A 16,906-nucleotide genomic window follows, 5' to 3' on the forward strand; every position below is an offset into this window, starting at 1 on the left:
AAAAGTCCATTTTGCCTATGATTCCACCATTACCCATCTACTCCCGATTCATGTTCTTCACTATCTTTTTTCGTCATGGAGGCAAAAATATTGGTGCACCGGCCTGCTCCTTCCCAAAGCATGTTGTTGACGCCACCGCTAAACATCATCAATGATTGCGCAAAATCAGTACCGGTGGTGTGCATAACCATGAAACGCAAGAAGAGAAAGAGAGAGGAGAGGCATGGGCGGAGACAAGGGATGGATCCGGTGGTACGAGGACCAGCCAAAAAAATTCCTAACATAAGTGCATATATATTTAATTGTTAATGCCAATTTTTTGTAAAATCGCCGTTATGGATTGAAACGTGATTAAAGACCAGATCGGAAAAGAAAGGGTGAATCGATTGGAGACAGGAGGTTGAAAGCGGCATGGATGCAACCGATAGAGTTTGAGTCGGATAGAAATTAGAGTCCGATTGGGCCCGAGGCTTAGGGATAGATTCGGTATTAATTGCGAATCCGTGTAAATTAGGTAGCTTCTATTTTAGAGTTTGTTTGTGATTTTAGACTTAATTAAAGTCCGAATGTAATAGGTTAGTTACTAATACAGATCATTATCCGGTTTGGTAAGTTACATTTGAGGGTATAAATATGTGTGCTCGGGGTGATTGTAAATCATCATCAGATCAATCACATATCTTCGGCGCATCGCAAAATTCTCGACTTGGTTGGGCTTTCGGTGCGGGATTTGTCAGTTTCCCAATGTAAGTTTCAAGTTCGTCAAAACTCGTCAATTAGCTAGAACAGGACTGTCTCGGTTAAGTCCGATCTCCTGCCTAGTTGATCGACGGATTGAGTTCTGTTACTGCTTTAATCTATTTTTTAGCTTGAAGTAGTAGTAGTTCTCAACCAAGTCCTCGCAAGTTCATATGTTCGATCTGCTGGCATGAAGCTAGTCAACTTGATTCTGTCTCGGTTTGGTCTGATCAATCTAGTTGGTTGGGTTTATGTTATCAAATTGGATTAATTACTCATAAGGGCTTATCGCGTAGTTCTAGCCAGCATTATCCCGAGTAATCTGTTAATTTATTCATTAAGTTCATCGATCTTCATATTCCTATAGGTATATTGTATTAGATCGCATATTGTCTTGGTTAGGTCCGATCTATGCGTGTTTAGTTTGATCTGCCTATATGAATCTGTCCGATCGGCTGAGATTAATGAATGAGTTGATAGGTTGCGCTAGTCTGCTATCCTATTATTCGTACATTATAATGCTTGGCTGATTTCATGCATGGCTATACTTAGATCTGTATTGTCTCGGTTGAGTCCGATTTTCTAGGTCTGTTATGAGCATGTATGCAATTGATTATCATTGTTCTATGCTAGTAACTGTTATATCATTCCAGTTTACATTAAAATTCTATGTTTAGTCTCCTATCGACTGCTGATTTTATGTGCGATAAGTACTAGATCGGTTCGATCGACTGATTAATCTTAAAACTGCCTTGGTTAAGTCCGATCTTTTAAGATTAATTAGCTGACTTGTTTGTTCGGTGGTTATCCTACTTCTGATTCGATCGATTGATAATATTTATATATACCATCATGAAATTCCTGTAAAGCCGATCGTCTAGCTCATCGACTAGGGTCCTGGGATGGTATCGGCTATTTGGCCGATAGCAGTTTCGGTTTGGATTATTTTCCATGTCATATCTTGTCAGTTACAGGATCAAACTAACTGGCACGCCTAACAATTCTAAGAATTAGGTCCTGCACTAGAGTGGTCCAAGATTAACTCCTAGGCCTATGTTTGTGACCGTTGTTGTTATTTTCAGCGTCAACATATTTTTTGCATGCCCGGTGGGACAAGTGCTGAGAATACCCAGTTCGAACCACAAGCTAGTCAAGAACTCACGCATCCAAGACAGGAGTGATGGCCACGAAGGGAGTCAGCTCAAAGAACATCCTTCCCGTCACCCTCGACAAACTCAATGACGAACAACGGGCTCTGGTACAACTGCACATGGAGAGCTTCCACAAGCTGTGCCTTGAGTCATTCAGCATGACCAGGGGCGGCCCTGTCACGTCCAGAAATTCCTCACACGAATTTCTGAACTTAACTATGTATTAAAATCCCTGTCCAGGACCATCGAGGATACACAAAAAGACAATGTTGATTACATAACCATTCGTTCTTAGAAATAACTGAAAATAACACTTAATCTATTGAGAATGCAGTGGAAAAGATAACGTAGACTAGCTCTAGCGGGCACGACTCCAGTCCACATGCAACACTTCGACAACGGAACAACTTACTCTAGAGAGTCATCTCCATCGGATTCAATTTTTAGCTCTAAAGGGGGAAATTACGCAAGGCTGAGCACAAAGCACCGTGCTCAACAAGTAGCACGGAAAAGGAGAGTAATAAATGATTGATAGGATCATCAAGGATAGGCTAAGGTTAGTTGTAAAAAAACAACATTTAATAAATAAAAGAGATTAAACTGAATAAAGGTAAATAAGTAAACAAAAGAGTAAATACATAAATAACAGTTGTAAAATACCACATCACTATCCCACGTTACACCACGCTGCAACAGGTCCAATCACTACTCAACGCTACACCACGTTGCAGTAGTCCCAAATGGCAACCAGTTTACTCAAGTCATTAAAGATTCGACTAATCACAATGAATCTGGGAGTCCGCCCGTGACCGTGGGCACGGCTATTCGAAGAGATTGTACTCTAATTAGAGGTGTACTACTGTACCCACAAGACACGACTCCACTACACTTGAACGTGCGCCGACATGCCACCATGACATACCGGAAAGGAGACCATGATAAGACCCATCACATAACCTTTCCTATATAATCGCACCGCACTTCAGGTTTCACCCCTCCTTTACACCAAGTCGGACAGTCCCCTCTTGTGCTTTGATGAATCCAAAAGCAGTAGAGGCCATCGTTACACCACGATGTCCTGTCCATACTCCATCATGCTCACCCTTACATTGGTACGTCAAATAGATCGAAGCCATGCTTCAAATCCCACCTTACCCATTTCGGCATGTGGTCAGCACTAAATTACTTCCAAGGTTTCCCGTGAACCAGTCCTTAATTTCCATGGGTACGACTCTCAAAACCATGCACCCACGACCCACTATTATCAATATTTTAGTTGGCGTTAACCCGAACCGGGTAATGAATCATAATAACAGCTATTTAGAACTAGTAATGATTAAGGTGTGATCCCATGAGCTACTTGTACTAAGCATGGCTAAGCATTACCTAGGCGTAACTCCACTCAGTGTACCACTGGTAGGACATGAATGAAGATGGATAAACAACGGTATAATAATAGGTTACCCGTAAAATAAATACAGTAAATACTTAAACGGAATACAGTAAATACTTAAACGGAGAATTTGCAATAATGGGTTCAATGTGATCAAAGATGAGTTCCACCTGCCTTGCTCAGCTTCTGGAGGGATGATCTCCACGACGATCTCGAAGTAAACCGACGCTTCGGCGGGGTCCGAATCTAAGCGATAAAGCACAAAAGTAAATAAAACAGGCACCAACTCTACTGAAATAGCACAATAAATTATTTTTAATGGATTCTTGGTAATTTTATGAATTTAATGAAATTTGAATGGACATAAGCGGAGACCGAATGAATTAGTTATGAATTTTAGAAGTTTTCTATGTTTTGAAACTAAATAGAAAGTCCTAAATCAATTATTGCGCAATAAAGCGGGCTGCTGACGTCAGCGTTGAGAGAGGAGGCGCTGACAGGCGAGGTCCACAGGCAGCGAGAGAGAGGGGTGGGGACGATGACACGTGGGCCCGAGGAGGGGAGAAAGGAAGGGAGAGGCGGCTGGCTGACATGGGGGCCCACACGGAGGGGAGAGAGGGGGAGACCGATGGGTGGGGCCCATCGGCAGGGGCAGGAAACAGAGGGGGAGGATGGCGCCGGCCGAGTAGGGGAGGGCGGCGACGTCCAGCCGGGCGGCGACGTCCGGCCGAGCGGCGAGCGGCGGCTCGGTGGTGCTAACCGGCGGGCGATGGAGACGGCGGCCGCGTTGAGAGGAGCGCGGCATCCGGCAAGCGACGTGGGGGGGGGGACGACGACAACGGCGTAGTGAACCCGGCGGTGCTCCGACGAAGGCGGGGTTATGTCGGTGATGGCGAGGCGAAGGGAGTGACGCCGAGATGACGTGTCGGCGGCGGCACACAGGCTGGCGGCGGTGGCCGGAAATAAAAGAGGGGAGGGGAGTTGCTCACTGGTGACGCGGAGGGCAGTAGCGAGTCGGCGTCGAGCGGGAACGGGTGGTGACGGCCATCGGCGCGCGAGAACAACGACGACTCGTGAGATCGATCGGTGGCGGCGAGCTTGGGTGTGGCAGCGGTTCGGGCGGGTGGAGAAAGGCGGCGACGACGCACTGTGGTGGGGGATTTATAGCGCGGGGGGGGGGGGTGGCATGCTAGGGCAGAGGCGATAGTTAGAGACCGAAACAACCATGGGTGAGGGAGGCAGAGATAGTTGCGGTGGCGGTGGATAAAGCCCCGCTCGGCCACGGTGGCGGCGCGGGCTGGCTCGGCCGAGGAGGGGAGGTGGACTTCGGCGTGGGTGGCAAGCTAGGCTAGACCAAGGGGCGTGCAGGGCCGAGGCGGCAAAGGCGGGAGGAGGGAGGCATGCTGTCACGCTCAGAAATTCCTTACATGAATTTTTAAACATTATTGTGTACTAAAATTCCTGTCCAGGACCAGTCGGGGTACACTAATAGACAGTGTTGATTACATCACCAATCATTCTTAAAAACAGAAACAAAAGATAATTGAAGTCTAACGACATGCAGCGGAAAATAAATAAAGGGCTTCTGGCTCCAGCAGAGCTTGGCTCTACTGCACACGCAACACCTCGACGACGAACATGCATCAAATATCAGAATCGCCTCCATCTGAACAGTACTCTACCTCTGAAGGGGAAAAACGCAAGGCTGAGTACAACCACATACTCAACAAGCAGTACGGGAAAGGCGAAATAAATGAATGCAAGTACAGTTCAAGGAGAGGCTAGCGTTAGTTGCACAAAAGCAGCAATTTAAGTAAAACAGAGGTTTAAGTAGGATAACAGGATTTAAATAAATAAATAAAACAATTATAGAAAGCATCAACACATTGTTCGACGTTACACCATGTTGCAACAGGCCCAAGCCCTACTCAACGTTACACCACGTTGCAGTGGGCCCAAGTGAAAGCCAGTTTACTAAGGTTATTAATGGTTCAACTAATCACAGTGAATCTGGGAGTCCGCCCGTAACCGTGGGCATGGCTATTCGAATAGATCGTACTCTGATCAGAGGTGTACTACTGTACCCACAAGACATGACTCCACTGCACTTGAACGAGCGCCGACATGCTACCATGACATACCGGATAGGAGACCGTGATAGGACCCATCACACAACCCTCCCTATTTAAGAATACCGCACTTCAGGTTTCACCCTCTCCTTTACACCAGGTCGGGCAGTCCCCACTTGTGCCTTGGTGAATCCGGAAGCATCAGAGGCTTCCGTTACACCACGATTGCCCGTCCATACTCCATCACACCCACCCTTGCCTTGGTACGTCAAATAGTTCAAAGGCATGCTTCAAATCCCACCTTGCCCATTTCAGCATGTGATTAGCACTAGATTACTTCTAGGGTTTCCCGTGAATCGATCCTTAATTGTCATGGGGGTGACTCTCAAAACCATGCACCCACGACCCACCATTATTAGTATTTTAGTTGAAATTATCCCTGACGGGCAATGAATCATTAACAACTAAAATCAGTCTAATACTGATTAAAGATTCCCATGTGCTACTTGTTCTAAGTAGGGCTAAGCATTACCTAGACCTAATACTACTTTAGCTACCACAAGTATAACACGAATAAAGAATGAATAAACAACATCATAATACAATAGGTTGAACCCAGAAAATAACATAAAGTAAAGTACAGAAAATACCGTAAATAGATAATGCATGTTTGAATTAAGAAAGCGAGAATTTGACAATAAATAGGATCAATATGGTCAAAAGGAATGCCACTTGCCTTGCTCAGCTTGGTGAATTTGTCTATGGCGACGAACAGGTCGGTGAAAACCCAAGGGGCCCGCTTGCAGGGCCTGACGATGTCGAGTCCCCAAACAGTGAACGGCCATGAGATTGGGATAGTTTGCAACTCCTGTGCCAGCATGTGTGTCTGCCTTGCGAAGAATTGGCACCCTTCGCACTCTCTGACCAGTTCTTGCACGTCCGTGATGGCAGTCGGCCAGAAAAATCCTTACATGTATACCTTTTCGACTAGTGTCTTGGTGGAGGCGTGATTGCAGCAAAGGCCCGAATGTACCGACTGGAGGATTTTCTTACCTTCGCTGGGAAGCACGCCGCGCATGAGGATGCCTGACGCGCTTCAACGGAGGAGTTCCCCATCTAACACGATGTAGCAGTAGCTTCGTCGCCTGACGCGCTCGGCTTCTGCTTTTTCTGCTAGGAGCTCTTCCTCTGTTAGGAACATGATGAACGGGTTCTCCAGTCTTCAATGATGGCCACGACCGTGCGGTCATCGGGGTCGACTCGAGCTCGGCCTTCCTTTTGACTGTCAGCTCCATCATGTGCTCAACGAATATGTCGGTCGGAACTTGCAAGCATTTTGATCCAAGGTTGGCTAATTCGTCAGTGACTTTGTTATTGTGCCAGAGAATGTGAACCAGCTCAAGCCCATCGAACTTATTTTTGAGTTTGCGAACTTCCTGTCGGTAGGGTTTCATGTTTTTGTCGATGCAGGTTCATTCATTCATGACCTGGTTGATGATTAATTGGGAGTCGCCACGGACAATCAGCTGCCTAATCTCGAGGGATATAGCTAACCGGAGCCCGTGGAGGAGTGCTTCGTACTCTGCTACATTATGCGAAGCCGGGAAGTGAATCTGGAGCATGTATTTAAGTTTGTCGCCGTTGGGTGACATAAGTACCACTCCGGCTCTTGCCCCCGACATGCATAAGGAGCCATCAAAGTACATTGTCCAATGTGGTAACTCTCCGGGCATGGTTTCCAGCTGCACGTCGGTCCACTCAGCTATGAAGTCAGTGAGGGCCTGCGATTTGATTGTGGTTCATGCCTTGAAGGTGATGTCGTACGACATCATCTCTAGTGCCCACTTCACGATGCGGCCATGTACCTCCTTGTTGTGTATGATGTCGCCGAGCGGGTATGACGTGATGACCGAGACTTGATTAGCTTGGAAATAGTGAACTAATTTCCTTACCGTGATTAGGATGCCATAGAGGAGCTTCTGGACTTGGGGTATTTCACCTTGGATTCCCCAAGTACTTCGCTAACGAAGTAGACCGACCGTTGTACAAATTGTGTGTGCCTTTCCTCCTAACGCTCGACCTCGAGGACCGTGCTCACGACTTGTTCTGTGGCTAAGACGTAGAGCAGGAGTGGCTCGCACGGGTTTGGTGAAGCTAGCACGGGAGGAGTAGTGAGGTACTTTTTGAAATCCTTGAAGGCCTCCTGGGCTTCTGGCGTCCACATAAAGTGGTCCGTCTTCTTCAATAGCTTGAAGAAGGGCATGCTGCGTATGCCAAGTCGTGAGATGAATCAGCTGAGCGTCGCCATGCATCCGGCCAGCTTTTAGACGTGTCAGAGCTCACTAGGTGGCTTCATGTTGAGGATTGCCTAGACTTTTTCCGTGTTGGCCTCGATGCCTCGTCGAGAAACGATGAAACCGAGGACCATTCCGGAGGGAACGCCAAACGTACACTTCTTAGGATTTAATTTCATCCTGTATCGTCGAAGGTTGTCGAAGCTTTCCTACAAGTCGGCCAACAGGTCATAATTCTCCCTTGACTTAATGATCACGTCGTCAACGTAGACCTCCACGTTGCGCCTGATCTAATCGTGGAGGCAACCCTGAATCATTCGTTCATAGGTTGCTCCAGCGTTCTTCAGACCGAATGACATCGTGATGTAGCAATACGCGGTAAATGGTGTGATGAAGGCGGTTTTCATCTGATCCGACTTCCTTAGGCTGATCTGATGACAACCCGAATAGCAGTCGAGGAAGCTGAGCAAGGCATAGCCAGCCTCGAGTCTATGACTTGGTCGATGCGCGGTAGACCAAACAGATCCTTAGGGCAGGCCTTGTTAAGGTCCGTGTAATCCACACACATTCGCCATTTGTTGTTTTTCTTTTTGACCAAGACTGGGTTAGCCAACCACTCGGGATACTTGACTTCTTTGATGAAGCCAGCCACGAGCAACTTGGCCAGCTCTTCCTTGATCGTGTCCTTCCTATCTTGTGCGAAGCGGCAGAGGCGCTGCTTGATCGGTTTAGCATCGTCTTTAACATTCAGCGAGTGCTCAATCACTTCCCTAGGAACCCCCAGCATATCAGATGGTTTCCAAGCAAAAATATCTTTATTATTTTGGAGGAAAGTGATGAACGTGAGTTCCTATTTAGAATCTAACTGAGTTCCTATGAATGTAAATTTGGAGGGGTCGGTCGGGTTGAGGACGATCTGCTTCTTCTCGCTGGAGGTGATTTTTGTAGTCTTTTTGGACGACAAGTCATCATCTTCTGGCTTGCGAGTCAATTCTTCGCGTATCTGTTCTCGGCCAGCCTTCTCCTCGACTTGCTGCGTGATCTCGTAGCTCTCTGTCTCACAGCTGAAGGCCTGCTTGATGTCGCTGCGCAGAGTGATAACCCCGTGGAGCCTAGGCATCTTGACCATAAGGTAGGTGTAGTGTGGGATTCCTATAAACTTCGCAAGTGCGGGCCTACCGATGATGGCGTAGTACGCGGTCTCGAAGTCAATGACTTCGAAGCAAATGTTCTCCGTCCGGTAATTATCCTTTGCGCCAAAGGTTACCGGAAGAGTTATCTGCCCGAGGCTGCGTTCGGCGAGGGCAGAGATAAGTTAACTTAGCTGACACGAAAACGTAGTAATAAATTAGTACATGATTAATTAATTAATAATTATTAAAAAAATATAAAATAGATTAATATGAATTTTTAAACAACTTTCGTATAGAAAATTTTTGCAAAAAATACAACGTTTAGCAGTTCGAGAAGCGTACGCGCGGAAAACAAGAGGGGTAAGTTAACTTGTTGCCCTGGCGAACACAGCCTGAGTGGTGCTGCCAACAACCTAGGAATGACACCGTGAAAGGGCGCATTACTAGGGCGTAGCTCCGACCTCGGGATCTTCATGTCATCGAGCGTTTTGGCAAAGAGGATGTTGAGGGCGCTTCCGCCGTCGATGAGTACCCACTTTAGCCTGACGCTCTTGAAGACTGGGGCTAGCACCAGTGGGTATCGCCCCGGGTAAGCCACTCGGTCAGGGTGATCCAAGCGGTCGAACGTGATTGGGACCTCTGACCAACTCAGGTACTAGGGACGTGCGCCATTGTGGTGTTTATCTCCCTTGATGTGAGCTTCTGCTTGCGCTTCGACTCGTATACGAGCGGGCCACTGAAGATGTGGTTTAGCTCGGCTTGCGGGTCCTAGAAGTCGTCATCCTTCTTGTTGGCGGGCTTCATCTTGCTCAGCCCGACGGCTCCCGACTAGCCTTTGGCTAGCTGTTCTGCGTAGTGATGCATGACAAAGTAGTCTTTGGCCAGGTGGGAGGACTTCAGGTGGTAGGGGCACTTGCTGTTCATGACTTTATCATAGTCAACCATCCTTGGACGTTGGATCGGCTGCCGCTCAGCGACGGTGACCAGCTCCTCTGGCTTGCGTTTCCGTGAGTCCGAGTCCTTCTTGTGCTCCTTTTCCTTTCCTTTGCTAGACGGTTGTCCCTTCTCTTCGTGCTTATCTCCCCGCAAGGCGGACACCGCGTAGGCGGCCGCTGCGTAGGAGTTAGCCATATCGAAGAGGTCCTTGACAGTGGTCGGCTCCTTCCTAGTAAACTTGGTGATGAATTGCTCATCGCGCACTCCCTTCCGGAAGGCGGCGATGACCACGTCATCTTTGATATCCAGGATGGAATTGTGGACCTCCGAGAACCATTTAATGTAGGCCCGTAGAGATTCACTCTTCCTTTGTTGGACTTGGTACAGATTGTACTTTGTCCTTGGCCTTTCGTACGTGCCCTGGAAATTGGCGATGAACCGGTCGCGAAGCTCTGCCCATGAGTCAATAGACCATTTGGGGAGCCCCGACAACCAATGTCCTGCCAAATCGTCCAAGGCGACCAGTAGGTAGTTGGCCATAGCTTTGGTGTCGTCTCCTGCAGCCCAGATGGGCATTGAGTACATCGTGAGCCAAGCCTTTGGGTTAGTGGAGCCATCGTACTTTTTTATGCCACTCGGCTTGAAACCAGTCGGCCAAGTCAACAGACTCAAGTTCTTGGTGAATGCCGGGACGCCATCTATCATGTCACTGTCCAAGCTCTCGGGTGACTGATGCTTGGATGCCTGGCTATGACTGCGGTGGTCCCGGTCACGATGACGACTGTCCCGATAGGTTTGGCATCGATGTTCGATCTTGTTGTGGAGGTCGGCGAAGTCCTCCTGATCGAGGCGCCACTTCTCGGCCCTAAGGTCTTGGCGCTACGGGTCCAGTCAGTGAAATTGGTTGTCGATACGGTGTTGCCTCTTAGCGCCATCCCTCCTTTGCGCCGAGCCGGGAGAGTGCCGCCGCGATCTGTTTCCGTATGACTGTCGGGGACCAATCGGCCGTCTGGAGACATCCGTCTTAGATCTAGGAGATCTAGACGATTGTGCCTCCGAACGAGCCACTGGAGTTCCTATCGTGCGTTGAAGGGAGTGTTGGATGGCAGCAGTGGTCACCATGGTCTTGATCTTGTTTATTGTTTCTACCACAGGTAGATTTGGCTATGGAAACTGCTGGATCACGTCACCGAGTAGATCGGTGACCGTGAGGACGTTCTGCTGGGGTGTCTTGAAGACGTCATGCCCATCAACTTGCGTTTGGAGCAAACGATATATTTACAAATGAAAATTAATTTGTGAATAAAATTTTTATTACGTGTTCTTAGCGATCTAATTAAAAGCCAAGACGAGAATATAAACTACAATAATAAAAACCCTAAAATCTACTCCAAATTTAAGGTTGAAAAATCAAAATTTGGCTTATAAGCACAAGCAGAAGCAAAAACATCGGACTAGAATACTTTGGTGTACCAAGAAATCTGAGAATCACCTCAGAAATTTCTAATAATTTTTAAGCAAGTCATGAATTAAAAAAACATGTTTGGTTGAATTTTTAAGCGAGATTTTATTCATTGTACATATAAGAATATATTTATCTATGTAAGAATGAAATGTCTCTTTGATGGACCATGGCTTGTTCAGATACCACCAATATGCACATCATATGTCACCAAGAAAACTGTGAGATAAGTGATCAAAGTGCCACAATCTAACCCGAGACAATAATAACATCAAACGGCCACCAAAATTGCATACAAACTTCAATTTAGGTCTATGAGTACATTATGGAAAGATATCAGAGTCATCTTTCTAATGGATCTGACATTTTCTCCAAATTACATCTGAGTCATTCATAATTGAAGAAACAAGTTGTCGCACCACGTATGTTGCCTCTATGGACTTGTAACTTCGTCTGGAAGCCCGGTCCAAATGGTCGTGGCTCATGTTGTGTATGCACCAACCAAATGGAGCATGATCTTAGGAACCCCGGGTCGTCATCCTAGCACTTTAAAAAGATAGATACATCTTTAGGATTTCTCGGGTTTTGTTTAGATTAATGTTTAGGCATTGCTACATTACCTTGTATATGTGTGTGTTGGCCCACTATCTAGTTTTTTGTCTTCTGAATCCTACCTTATTGAGTGTTTCAACATACCATGAGCACTAGTTACTATTTATAATTCATATTATTTTTAACTTATTATTACTTGTTTTTTGATTTCCTTGATCTGCCCCTGGCAAGATAAGAACCAAGAGAGGGGTTTAGTGCAGGCAAATATAGAGTACTTCCATACCAAAATAGTACAATGCCCATGCCTAGTGTGGTTTAGTGCATGCCCCAATCCAAAATAGGGCTCATATATGAAAGAAGGGTGTCGTAACTTGTAAGTGTTATAAAATATTTGGGGTGATCTCATCCATCCAAGGGATAGATCTAATCCATCCAGATACAAAGGAGGTTACCAGAAGGAGAAGCATGATTCACGTGTATATTTCTCCAATAGCGTCTCTCTAGAATGAGTACGACGTTTCACAAATGTCGTACCCCATGGATTCACACAGTATCCCAGGTATATATTGAATTGACGATGAATGAGAAGATTGACCCCATTCCTTTTCCTCTGTCGTACTTTCTCATTTCAACACGTTATCAGCGCTTCGCTCTTCCCCATCAATCACAACAAGAAATAGAGGAAGAGAACATGAATAGAAGAGAAAAAGGAGGTATGATGCCAACATTTGGCATGACCCTTGTCCCTTGATGTTGTCTTGGATCTCCCTCGTCATCAGCGAATTCATCGTCTTCGCTATCTTCTTCGCCAATGCGCCATAGTCGCCGACACAATCTCCATCGCCAGTCTCACCATTGTGTTGCCTCCTCGCCATCGACGGTACAAGTAGTCAATGGTGCAGGCATGGGCGACGATGACCACGGCAATCGACGGTGGCCACAATGCAAGCCGGCGAAGGCCACTGCGCAAGCCGGCGACGGCAACAGCGCAAGCCGGTGGTAGCCACGGCGGCGCGAGCGTTGGTGTTTGGGCGACACGCAGGCGACAGCACGTCCCAGCGCGGGCGGCGGTGACTGCCCGACGTCGGCCATGGCACGGCGGCGCCGCGCAGTTGCGCGGCATGCGGCCCGGGCGGCGTCGGTTGCGTGGCTTGGCGGCATGCGCGGGCGTCATTTGCGACGGTTCCGGGCAGCGACATTTTTTTGGGGTGGTGGCGTTTATTTCCAGGGGGAGGCATCCACGGCGTCGTTGGCATGTGCGTCGTGAGGACTAACACCCCCCAACGGCGTCTCCCCTATGGGCCGGCTCGGCCCAAGGTCGTTAGCCACCTCTAACCGGCCTAACAGGCCTGGCCCCTCTTGGGCTGGCACGGCCCAAGGCCGCCCCTCCCTGATGCAACCAGCAGGTCGACCGTGGCCTCTCCCCTCTGGCGTGAGAATGGCAATGGGTAAATACTCATCGGGTATTGCTATCTCATACCCATATCTACTAGTAAAATTTCGTACCATTAAAATACTCATACCCGTCATGGGTAAGAAAATTTTCCCATAGCCATATCCGCTTGGGTAAACCTTACCCATCGGGTTACCCATATACCCGCAAAAGTTCAAAACAATCTAAATATCATATTTTCCATATATTATATGCATAGACGCTAGATATTTAGGACATCACACATTTATATAGTGTGTGGAAAAGATATGGATTGTTTAAATACCTATCTTTTTGGTTAATTAGGCTAGGCTAATATGATATTAGGTCATGACATGCATTTAAACTTGCGGTTATTTATTACCCATGGGTAAACGGGTATGAGGATCATAAGAACGTTTCCATACCCGCGTACCCATCGAGTCAAAGTATTTGCCCAATTACTTACCCACGGGTAATATATTTAGCTCATACCCATACCCTAATGGAGTAAATACCCATCGGGTCTCGGGTCGCGGGTCCCCGTTGCCATCTCTGCCGCGAGCAGTGGGCTAACCCAAGGCCGCCCCTCTCCCCAGCAGGCCGGTGCGCCCTTAATGGTGGTGGGCTAAATTTCCAAATTTTTGGCCAACCACCACTTTTATTGGTTTTTATTTACTTTAGCGTTCTAAATATTAGTCCCAATTGGATTTTAGTCCCTTTAATTACTGCAATTTTCTAAAAGCAGTTCGTCAGTGTAATTACCTTTATATAACTGACTTTTTAGTCCCTGACGTTTATGATATTTACATTATTAAATATCCTGCTTTTACTAAATTCATTTATTGTCTTAAATAAAATGCCTTCGTATATTATTTCAAGACATGCTCCTCTATCTTGCTTTATTAAAATTATAAAATTCTTTAAATTTTGTGTTTTAGTTTAGTAACTTCTCTTAATTATGTCTCACATAATTAATGGAGAATTTAATGCATGTTTGACTTTAATAATTTGACTTGGCAATAAAACCACATGTAGATGGAGTTCTATATTTTGGTCACAAATGATCATTACGTGAAATTTTTGCCCATCATTAAGCGGTCTACATAGATGATTACCAAGATGGAGTCTCAATATTTTTGGTGAATAGCCGTCTTAAATTTAGGCAACGAATATCTCGCCCATCACTAAAAGGATCTACATCTTATAACGATTACCCGCATGTGTTATTCCAAGAATATGTTTGAAAAACATTTGTATGGTCTATTACCTACAATCATTTTCAACACATGACAAATTATGACATCTTACATTTAGCATTGAGATTACAACTTCTACATATCAAGTTTTCTTAATTTACCAAATTAATAAATGTTAATCATGATTGTAGGGACAATGACAATCAGAGAGTTCGATGAACTCGTCCTTGATGGGAGTAACTATCCAATTTGGGCTTCGGATAACAAGATAAACTTTGCTTTTCGTGGGATTAGTAAGGCAATTGAGGACCCCATCGATGGGTACCCGCCAGTTGATGACAAGAAGAAAATGATTGCTATTTTCTTCCTTCGGCTCTATATCCATAAAGACCTCAAACATGAGTACAATTTAGAGATAAAAGCTCTCAAAGAGCGCTATGATCAACAAAAGGAACTCATTTGGACTGAGGCTAATTTTGAGTGGTCTCAACTACGCCGGCAGGATTTTAAAACTATGGTAGAGTTCAACCATGTTGTTTATTAGATTTGCTCCAAATTGAAGTTTTGCGAAAAGGAGCCTACGGAGGCAGAAAAGATAGAAAAAACTCTGTCTACTATGCTTCCGGAGGACAGGATACTGAATCAACAGTATCGAGCTAACAATTTCTAGAAGTATTCTCAGCTTATACATACATTGACTTAGGCAAAAAAACATCATGAGCTTTCTCTCAAGAATGCTCAACAGCGCCCTCCTGGTTCTACACTTCTGGCTGAGGTTCACTTCAATGCTAAGTATAATGCTAATAATACAAAAGGATTCAAGGGAAATTCTTTGAATGATCCCAAGAGTTCAACCAAAAAACACAAAAACAATAATAGGCGCAAATTCAAGGGTCGAAAGAAGGGAAACGACAAGGGAAAGGCACCACAAGCCCGTCACAATAACAATAAACATTGCAACAGGTGTGGATCTGACTACCATGTCGCTAAAGATTGTCGTATCCCAAACCATCTTGTCCTCCTGTATCAGAAATCCCTCAAGGAGAAAAAGTCATCTGAGGAACTAAGATATAAAGCTCACTTCAATCTTACAAATGAAGCTAGACCAGAGGTTGGAAGTTCTCAGAAGGCTCCTATTGAACCAGAGAATAATCTCGATCTTCCACCAGAAGACATTGGTCCACTTTCTTCGACAGATGACATGCTCATTGAGTTTTGCTCAATGGATCCACTTGGAGATTTACAGTAATCTTAGTGTATCTTACTTGAAGATGAAAAACTTTTAAGTATTAGTATGTGTGTTACATACAATGATATCCATGTATTATGTCAAAACAATAGTTGTTGTAATAAGTAGATAAGTACGAACTCCCTTATGTAATAAGGTTGTAAGACTTTTAAGTCATTAGAGTATGTACTATTAAAGCTTATGTAAAATCATTTGTATTTGATGTTTTGTTACTTATTGTATGTATAGAATAAAGAATTGTTTACTAAACAATTTTCTTTCTTTCAATATAGATGTCTCATGATATCACTCCGATTGGAGGGGAATTATGTTTTGTGGACAGCGGTACCAGAAATTCTATACCTAGAAAGATCAAATACTTCCAAACTCTTAAAAAGAGAGAAGAGAAAGTTTTGACAATCGCTGGACGTGATGCTGTAATAGTTGGTCCTAGACGAGCAATTATTACACTCTCAATGGGTACACAAATCATAATCGAGGATGCTTTATTGTATCCTGATTCAACCCGTACCCTACTAAGTTATAGATATATCCGTCAAAATGGGTTACGCATTGAAACCCATATGGATAATCGAGAAGAATTTCTTCTCTTAACCAGACAAAACGGATATGGCAAACATATTTGCAAAAAAATTCCATCTCTTGCATCAGGTTTGTACTATACATACATTAAGCCCATTTCCCATGTTGCGTATAAAGTAATTTTTCAAAATGTCGATGCATTCCACACTTGGCATGATCGACTTGGGCACCCAGGTATCGGGATGATAAGAAAAATTATTGGCAACACTATCGGTAATAATTTGATACTGGAAAATTTCCCAAATCCTCTGATTTTGTATGCATTGCATGTGCTACATGGAAATTAATTTTAAGACCTTCTTATCTCAAAATTATAGCTGAACCACTTCGATTCCTTAAACGTATTCAAGGCGATATTTGTGGTCCTATTGTGCCACGATCTGGACCGTTCAGGTACTTTATGGTTTTGATCGACGCATCTACAAGATGGTCTCATGTGTGTCTAATATCAACACGAAATCATGCCTTTGCTAAACTTATGTTCCAAATCATAAGGTTAAAGGCAAGTTACCCTAAACATAGGATTCAATCAATCTGTATGGACAATGCAGTCGAATTCACATCTCATGCTTTCGATGATTATTGCATGGCTTTAGAAATTCATGTTCAGCATTCAGTCCCATATGTCCATACACAAAATGGTTTAGTTGAATCATTGATCAAAAGAATTAAACTTATTGCTCAACCATAATTGATGAATTGCAAACTACCTTCATTATCTTGGGGTCATGCAGTAC

At 45.1% G+C, this 16,906-nt stretch overlaps 1 protein-coding gene across 1 annotated transcript; it reads left to right on the forward strand.

Moving 5' to 3' along the window:
• The first annotated feature begins 14,534 nt into the window (after nucleotides 1–14,534).
• LOC102712523 lies at nucleotides 14,535–15,587 on the forward strand. Its single transcript, XM_015835900.1, has 2 exons — nucleotides 14,535–14,855; nucleotides 15,042–15,587. The coding sequence occupies exons 1-2, from the start codon at nucleotides 14,535–14,537 to the stop codon at nucleotides 15,585–15,587; spliced, it is 867 nt and encodes a 288-aa protein (XP_015691386.1).
• The last annotated feature ends 1,319 nt before the right edge of the window (nucleotides 15,588–16,906 follow it).

This window comes from Oryza brachyantha, chromosome 4 (genome assembly GCF_000231095.2).
Source record: "Oryza brachyantha chromosome 4, ObraRS2, whole genome shotgun sequence".
NCBI lineage: Eukaryota > Viridiplantae > Streptophyta > Magnoliopsida > Poales > Poaceae > Oryza > Oryza brachyantha.